General features: G+C 50.8%; 1 protein-coding gene across 1 annotated transcript; it reads right to left on the bottom strand.

Annotated features, from left to right (window-relative positions):
• Brd2 (bromodomain containing 2) lies at positions 1 to 7,597 on the bottom strand. Its single transcript, XM_005389461.2, has 12 exons — positions 7,331 to 7,597; positions 5,746 to 6,049; positions 5,021 to 5,158; positions 4,380 to 4,518; positions 4,084 to 4,298; positions 3,616 to 3,990; positions 2,956 to 3,084; positions 2,406 to 2,654; positions 2,026 to 2,291; positions 1,111 to 1,415; positions 838 to 960; positions 1 to 731 (listed from the first exon to the last, which is right to left on the bottom strand). Exons 1-12 carry the CDS (start codon positions 7,354 to 7,356, stop codon positions 595 to 597), a joined length of 2,406 nt encoding a protein of 801 aa, XP_005389518.1. The 5' UTR covers positions 7,357 to 7,597; the 3' UTR covers positions 1 to 594.
• Positions 7,598 to 8,380: the final 783 nt, after the last annotated feature.

Raw genomic sequence — 8,380 nt, 5'->3', positions numbered from 1 at the left:
TCAAAACTCGAATAATATTTTCTTTATTTACAAGTTAGAATCAAGAGACAAAGACCCTCCAGGGGACCAAAGGGGGAGATGACGGAAACCCCCAGGGCCCCAAATGGAGCGGAAGGAAAAAAGAGAAAACAAGTGTAGAAAAAAAAGGTCAACGTTAAAAAAAAAAAAATTCCCCCTCTTTCCCTCCCCAGGGAGGCTGAGGGGACCACGGCCCTACACAAAAGCCTCACCTAGCTTAATAAATTAGAACGAACAACCTCAAAACAGGGCCTCTCATAAGTGGACAGGGCAGCTATGGCCTCAGGTAACCTCTGATCAGGGCCTCTGCCGCTCTCAGCCTAAACCTCTGCCCCGCCCCACCATTCCAGACAGGTGCTGTGTCCAAGAGGTCACTCCCAATGGGGCTGGGAATTCAATCTTCTTCGATGTCCCTCTTTCGGTAAATGTCCCTGCATTCCTCCCCCTGCAGAGCAGGCTCTCCTACAGAGGGGGGAGGTGGGGTGAGATGAAGTGTCACAGCAAAGGGGGCAGGGTGGGGCAGGGTGGTATGGGGGTCCGGTCCTGCGGAGCCTTCCTGCCCCATGGTTTGGCCCATTAGCCTGAGTCTGAATCACTGGTGTCTGACGAAGAGGACGAGGAGGAGGAGGAGCTGGAATCGGAGCTGGAACTGGAAGCGCTGAGGCGTGACACCGCTACTTGTTGTGCAGAGGATGACTCCGTTTTCTCACTTGCTGTGGGACCAAGTTGAACATCTCATGTGAAAGTCTATACCTTCATTTGTTAAGAAAATCACAAGAGAAAAGCAATACATGTGCAGCAGCTTCGGAGAATACTCACCTTTTTTGGGGGGCTTTTTAGTGGAATTAAGCTGCCCACTGACGTCTTGTAACCGCTTTTCTAGTTCCCGCTTCTTTTCTAGAGCTAGTTCTTCCTTTGTCTTCCCCACAGGTTTCTTAATGGCTGGGAAAAGAGTGAAAAGAGCAGGATTCACTAAGGTTGCCATAAGCACCCTGAAGTACTGGCCCCGAAGATCGTCATTCTCATCCTAAGCTGTGCTCAGAACCGCACAAGGACTGCTGGATTTGCTGGTGGACCTTATTTCATACTCACTGTAAGGTTTCCGGGGTTTCTTTCGTAGGCAGGAAAGGACATAGCGCTCAAGCTCTCGAAGCGTGGATGGTTTGAGCGTTTCAAAATCAATCTCAATCTCTTCTGGGTTTGAGTCTCGTAAAGAGGGCTCCCTGGCTTGGATTATATGTACAACTCGACCCAGCTTCTCCCCAGGTAATTTGTTGATATCCAGGCTCAACTGGCGTTTCTCATCGTAGCTCATGGGTCTGCTTTCTTCTTCTTCCTCTGAGTCATAACCAGTAGCCAGAGTAGGTGGGGCTGTCTTTGTGGCCTTTTTGGGTAGCCTGTGGGTAAAAGAAAATTGTAAGCGGGAAAAACATCGCTGTCTCTTCTAATGTGTTCCCATTCTCAACCCAGTAACCCTCATATCCTATCTGCAGTGCACTGTTTGAGTTACAGGGAGATACTGGAACATGGTAAGAGCAGAGCATTTTACTGAGCTCTTTCATGCCAAGCATTTAATGTTTGCCTGGGGCTTGGAAGCCTACATTAGGTATACCATCTTTCTGTCTCCTAAAGCACTACAAAAACCACATACCCCATAAAAAAAAAAAAAAGAGACAAAACTGTATGCTGATTTAGACTAGACAGACTAACCCACAGAACAAAAAACTGGCCAGCCACTTGTTTTCATAAATACAATCAGGTTCAGCTGGAACACAATCATACTCATTGTCTACACACTGCCTATAGCTGCTTTTGGAATGTGTATCAGAGTTGAGTACTTGTGATCTTACGGCTCTCGAAGCCAACTGTGTTTGTTACCTGGCCAGTTACAAAGTTCAATGTCTCCCGTTTAGACAAACCTTTCCCAAGACCGGGAAATGGCACCCCCAAAGTAGTAAAGGAGAAAGCCCCCACCAAACCACTGCTTCCTATTCTGTTGGAACTCACTTGCTGCCACTTCCCCCAGAGGGTCCAAAGCTGGGGGTGCCTAGTGTAGCAGCAGTGCCAGCTCCACCGCCACTTGCTTTTTTGCTTTTCTTAGGCTGTGGCAGACGGGCGGCCCGAGGTGCCTTGTCGTCATCATCAACTCCAGCTCGGCCACGATGCTTTTCTGCCTTCCGTTTCTTCTTTTTTTCCTTTTTCTCTCTCTTCCGTTTGGGCTTAGATATTGGGCCCTGGGACAGGGCAGCCAGTTGCTCATGCACTGCTCGAAGCTGGGGGGGAAAGGGATCAGACATGAAGTTTTACTAAGGTAAAACCAGACCCAGAGAAAGTTAGGACCAAGACAGCATATGAACCTTTCACCCAGCACTTCAGTGCTAAAATACCTGTTCTTGTAGTTCTGCCAAGCGATGAGCCCTTTCTTCCTCTGAGTCAGAGCTTTCACTCTCTTCTTCTTCCTCCTCATCCTCGTCTTCCTCCTCCTCTTCCTCAGAGGAGCTCTCACTGCTACTTTCCTCACTAGAGGACTCTGAAGATGATTTGGCCAGGCCAGGGGGCAAAGCAGTAGACACCGGTAAAGGCCCAGGTTCGAGTGGTTCATCTGGCATCTTGGCGTAACGGAACTCAAATACATCCTACAGAAACACATACTCTCAAAACTATGCAAGCACAGAATACCCTAACTATACCCAATCACCCACCCATCATTACAGCTCCGATTTATAATACAATGGGATTTACAAAAATCAGGAATGGGAAGATCTTCACACTGAAGATGTACAACAGATCACTAAAGTATACCTCCTTGCACCTGTATTTTTTTTGGTGCCAGCAATCAAACTTATGACCTTGTGCTTTGCCAGATAGATGCTGTGCCACTGAGCCGTTTCTCTGGCCCGCCTACATAATTCTTTGAACTTCACCCTTTACACTCACCTGCAGCTTTCGTGCCATGGCCACGACATCGTGGTCTGGAGGGTTGTACTTGTAGCAGTTGGAGAACATAAGCCGCACATCAGCAGCGAACTCCTGTGCATCCCGGTAATCACGATTCTCCATCTTCCGCTGCAGAAGGAGGCAGCATCAGAAGCTGCACAGGCAGAGAGACTCACCTTCCCTGCCAACCCCAGACACCACAAGAGCCCTCTCTGGAGAGAACAGTGGGGATGACCTCAAGGATCTGTGCCCTGGTTCAAGTTTGAGGTCAAAGCAATTTGGGTGAGTTGAAGAAATACCTAGGTCTAGAAAAAGAAAGCTATGTCTAGGAATAAAAAAAAAAAAAAAAAACAAAAACCACAAAACTATTTCTAAGTGACATGTGTCCCCTGACCTTCCACCCCTTTCATTTCCCTAACCCAACACTTTTTAGTACGTGACTGTGAGCAGTGCTCCTGCGATAACAAAGAAAACCTATCCTTATCGTAAGAAATGCAGATTTCAGAGTACATGGTATTTTCTGCCCTATTACAATTTTATGAAGGTAAAGTACCAAGAATGAAAGACAGCTGTGTGCCCATCAGGATACATGAATAGTTTTATTGATCCCTGGGTTCCAAACACTGCCTGAGCATCCCATCTGCCCCATGCAGTGGGTACCTTGACAGTGCTGAGGTCCATGGGGTGCTTAATGATGTCATGGTAGTCATGCAGGCCAAGAGCAGAAGCGTCCACTGGTTTATAGAAAGGCCAGGCATAGGCAGCATGCTTCTTAGAGAGTAACTCCTTCAAAATGCCATTGCAATGTTTTAACTGTTCTGACAACTTTCCCTTCTTAGAGCTCTGGTGTTGTTGCTGAGAGTCAGGCAAGTCTTTACGTGGGGGCTTGATGGGGCGGCCACTCTCTCTACGCATAGGGGGAAGACGTGCTGCCTTAGGCTCAAGACTACCAGGAGGACTAGCTGGAGAACCAGGAGCCAAGATGGCTGTAGGCGTGGGGGTGGTAGTATCTGCTTTCCGTTTAACCCCTTTTTTCTGCAAAGAAAAACAACAGGCGCCTCTTACTTCAGGTTCATTTGACTGAAAGCTGTTCCTTCCCCCGTTCAAAACAAATCCACACATCTATACCTTGGCCAGGGGCTGAGCTGGAGGAGCTGCAGAGACAGCAAGGAGTGGCGGTCCAGCAGAATGCAGGGACTTGAGGAGAGGAGAAGAAATGACCGATGGATGGGGAATGTTGAGGACAGTGGTAGGTATTTCAGGTGGTGGTGTATATAGGGCAGTGTGTGACACAGACGAAACAGCAGGCACCTGATGGGCACTTGCAATACTGCCCTGGAGTGCTGGAAAAAGAAAAAAAACATTTAGTTTGATTCTCTTTCCCACCTTTAGGTCTTCATTTACTAATTTTTCATTCTTCCTACCCGCCAACTTGGCCCCCTTCTTATGGCTGTTCTTAGGGATGGTCACCACAAGCTCTTGTTCTTCCTGTGGCATGGATGCCACTTTCTGTAGAAAGATCTTTTCCAGTGTTTGTGCCATCAGGACGATATCATCAGTGGGCTACAGATACAAAAACACAAAGTTAAAGTTCAAATGCTGTATCAGCAGAAAATAGACACCATCAAATTTCCCACCCCAGGGCATCACCCCTGCCCTTGTACATGTCTGTCATCAAGTGCTACATTACCACACCAGGCCACTAATTGCTACTTTCTCTCCAAATTGTCTCTCAAAATGAAGAAAATATAGATGGTCCCTAATGTCCCAAGTTTAAGAGAATGAGAGATGATGGGGAAATCTGATTCTGCACTATGTGGGTCTCTGAAGCTTTCTAACAACAGGGCCATCACCACCAACCGTAAAACATGCTCTAATTAAATAACCTTTAACTATGAAGCTCTGAAAAGCCACATCAATGTTTAGTAGCATCACTTGGAACTCTGGATTTTTAGACCCAGATAACACGGGTTAACACCTTTTTAGATAAGAAGCACTTTTCAAAAAACTTTTCATGTCAATCCAAGTATTACCTCAACTGCTAACCAAGCACAGAAAAACTCACCTTGTTGTAAATATAACAGTTGGTGAACATGGTATTAAAATCCTGCATACATTCTGAGGCAGCCCAATAATAGGTGTTCTCTAATCTCCTCTTAATAGTACCCATGTCCATTGGTTGTTTTATAATTTTGTGATAATCCTAAAGAAAAAACCAGCATGTCAGAATCACTCAAAGTTAAAAACCTGTTTTCTAAGACAGAATTTGATCCCAAGAGCACACACACACACACACTCCCTACCAAAGGACTAGTTTCCTTGACTGCGGCCCCAATTAAGCTACAGGACAAAAAGAAAACGGAATAGAATTCTTAATGCCCACTGGAAGGCCCCTACTGCTTTCCCTAAGCACCCACCTTCCATCCACTCTGGCAACTTCCCACCCTGTGACATTACCTCTGGGGTTGGCTATCCATGGACTGCATGAGGGAAAGGAAGAAGCTAAGAATTTTGGCCACCGTGGTCCTCTCCCAACCTGGGGTGGGAATCTGTAAAATGGAGCCAGGGCACAAAAGTTAAGGACACATGGAGGGCACAAAGAGCGATGCCAAGATATAGTAAGTGCTTGGAACAATCACCAAGAATCTCGAACTCTGGTGGCTATCTACCCTACCGGGGAGAAACGGGAAGTCCCTAGGGGCCGCAGTACCTATGCTAGGCTGCCCACCCCAGCTCACACACACAGTCGTCTTCATTTTCATCCCTCCCAACTCCACTGTCTCTACTCACCGGCAGACCCAGTTTGACAGCATCCACAGGCTGTCGGAACGGCCATGCAAACTGATGTTTCCACAGAGCCTTCATCACCACCTTGTGGAGGTACTGTAGCTGGTTGGTTACCCGTCCTGGTTTTTTTGGATTGGACACCTCAGGGGGTGGTGGGTTGGCAGGGGTCAGTTGCAAAGCTGGCACTGAAGCCATTGTAGGGCTCTCAAATCCCTCATACAAGAGGGAAGGCTTTCGGATCCTTTTCCCCGGTGCTGCTGCCTCTGGGCCCAGTCCCAATAACCCTGCATTGCCTTCCCCAGGGAGCCTGTAAAGATGGGAAACAAAACCAGACCTCATAATCTCACCAAATCAAGAAAAAAAAATGCCATTTGCACTATGCACTCAGTAAGTCCAGGTTTTGGACCTAGTAAGGTGACTAAGCTTAATCAAGTGGCGCTAATGAGCACAACACATCCCAACGACCTATGGAGCTTCTGTTGTTGCCCACTGCCCTCTTTCTGATTTATTTTTAGTCTACCTAATCTAATTCCCACCTTTGTAAAGTTGGTGAGCTCTGCTCAAATTAAAACAAAACCTCTAAGATAGCACCACATCTGAGCGCTACAGCCCTATAGGAATGGATCTTAAGCAAAACGGGTGGAGCTGAGAAACTCAAGCTTCCTCCTCACAAGGGGTTTGGTGGTTGTCAGGGTGGTTGAGCCTGAGGGAAGCCGGTGAAGAACAGAAAGGGAACAAAGTATGGAGAAAAACTTCCTAAAATGCTGATAAGATAGCGAAGAATCCATCTGGGTGGAAGAGGTGATCCTCAGAGTCTGACCACCACAGGCTAAAACGGACTAAAAAAATCTAACCAAGAATACACACACAACCAAAAATTCAGACAAGGCAACATTTAGCAGCCTTCAGTCTAAACTCAGCTCTTCAAAAGACAGAGCCACCCAACAATCAGGACCAGCAACCCCCCTCGCTCCCCGCTAGAAACATACAGTCCCACTACCAGTACGCACTACAGCACCTGGAGACCAAAGGCCGAAAGGGCTTTAGGTTTACAGTCCCTCTGGTCCGCTCCTGGACCAGGTGTTTCCCACACCCTAAGGTTAGAGACACTCCACCGAGATCTCATTGTTTACATCCAAAGAGCTCAGAGGAGCCTTAGCTCCACCCTCCCGCCCTGAATGAACTCAACGCCAGCAAAGAGCATCCCCCCGACGAGCCGCACACACTCATCTGGCCAGTAAAAGGTGTGCAGAAATCTGGTGACGAATTGCACACAGCAGGAACGCGCAGGGTGGGAAGACAATTCCTCTATCCCAAGTCTGGGAATCCCCGCTGCCAATTCCCAAAGCTGTCACCATGGCAACCCGACACGGCTCCCGGGGTGGCCACGAAACCCCCGAAACCCCGCGCCAGCCACCAGGCCCGCAGGACCTCCCGCTCACTTGAAAAATCGCCCAGCCCTACTACGTCCTTCCGCCGAACCAGCCCCGCCAGGCCGCGCGGCGGTCACCACGGCAGCGAGGCAGGCCCGGAGCTGACAGCTCCCACCGCCCCGGCGCCCAGGGGACCGCGGCTCGCGAGGACCTACTTGTGGGGAGTCACGTTCTGCAGCATCTTGACCGCGGGCAACCGGCGCCTCCCTCAGCCGCGGCGGGTCCGGGTGGCCTCGGGTCCCCTCACCGCCCGGCCCAGCATAACCCGGGAAGTGGGGGGAGGCCGCGGCCCGCCGGGCGAGCACCGGGCGGTCTCCTCGGCGGCCTCTCCGACAATTCCCGGCAGCTTGGCGCGCTCCGCAGGCGGCGGGCGGCAAGAAAATGGCGGCAGCCTCGGCACAGATGCGACAGCGAAGGGACCGGCTCTCCGAACCCAGGCACAGCGGCCGCTCCCGGACGCCGTCGTCAATACAGCCCGCCGTCGGCCCGCGGGGGCTCCCTCTTCCCGTCGGGACCGCCGGGCGCGGACACGGTCCTGATGCGACCTCGGATGGAGGCGGATGAACACGAAAAGTGGTTTATGGAGCCGCCGCCTCCATCTTTGAAATCCTCTCGAGGGCGGAGTAGAGGGGGTGGACAGACTCCGAGAACTGGGCGGGGCCCGAAAAAGGGGAGCTTCTGGGGCTTCTATGGGGTCTGTACTGTCCGCCGGGACCGGTCATAGGCCGAGACGAAGGCCATTTCCAAGTGGATGGACGTGGATTGTAATGGCGGCCCCCGACGACGCGAAGGCTCTGTACCGGTTGGCAGAATCCTCCAGGCCGTTCTAGAGGCTGCTCCGCTCCAGCGCGAAATGGCGCCGCCGAGCCCCGGCGCCAGCCCTTTATATATAGGCGGGGGGGCGGAGCTTCGCTGCTCATGCGCGCCACCCGGCTAGAGATTTCCCCCACCCCCTCTGCGCGCGCTCGCTCGCTCACGCGCGTGAGGAGGCCGCGACGAAAGGGGAGGAACGCCTCTCCGCGGGAGCTTTTTCCATTGGCCGGCCGCGTCGATGACGTCACGGACTTCGTTTTCCAGGCCTCAGTCACCAGGCAGAAGAGTGCCGCATAGGCCCAGCGCGAAGCGGCCGCCCGCCGTCTCTCCGAGCCAATTGGCTGCGCGGTGGTTTTGCGACTCCAGGGAGAGGCGGCTGGAAGCGGTGCAAG

The sequence above is a fragment of the Chinchilla lanigera genome, unplaced genomic scaffold (genome assembly GCF_000276665.1).
Source record: "Chinchilla lanigera isolate Chin_1 unplaced genomic scaffold, ChiLan1.0 scaffold00036, whole genome shotgun sequence".
Lineage (NCBI taxonomy): Eukaryota > Metazoa > Chordata > Mammalia > Rodentia > Chinchillidae > Chinchilla > Chinchilla lanigera.
The sequence above is the reverse complement of the archived record's forward strand: the minus strand, read 5'-3'. Positions and strand labels throughout refer to the sequence as shown.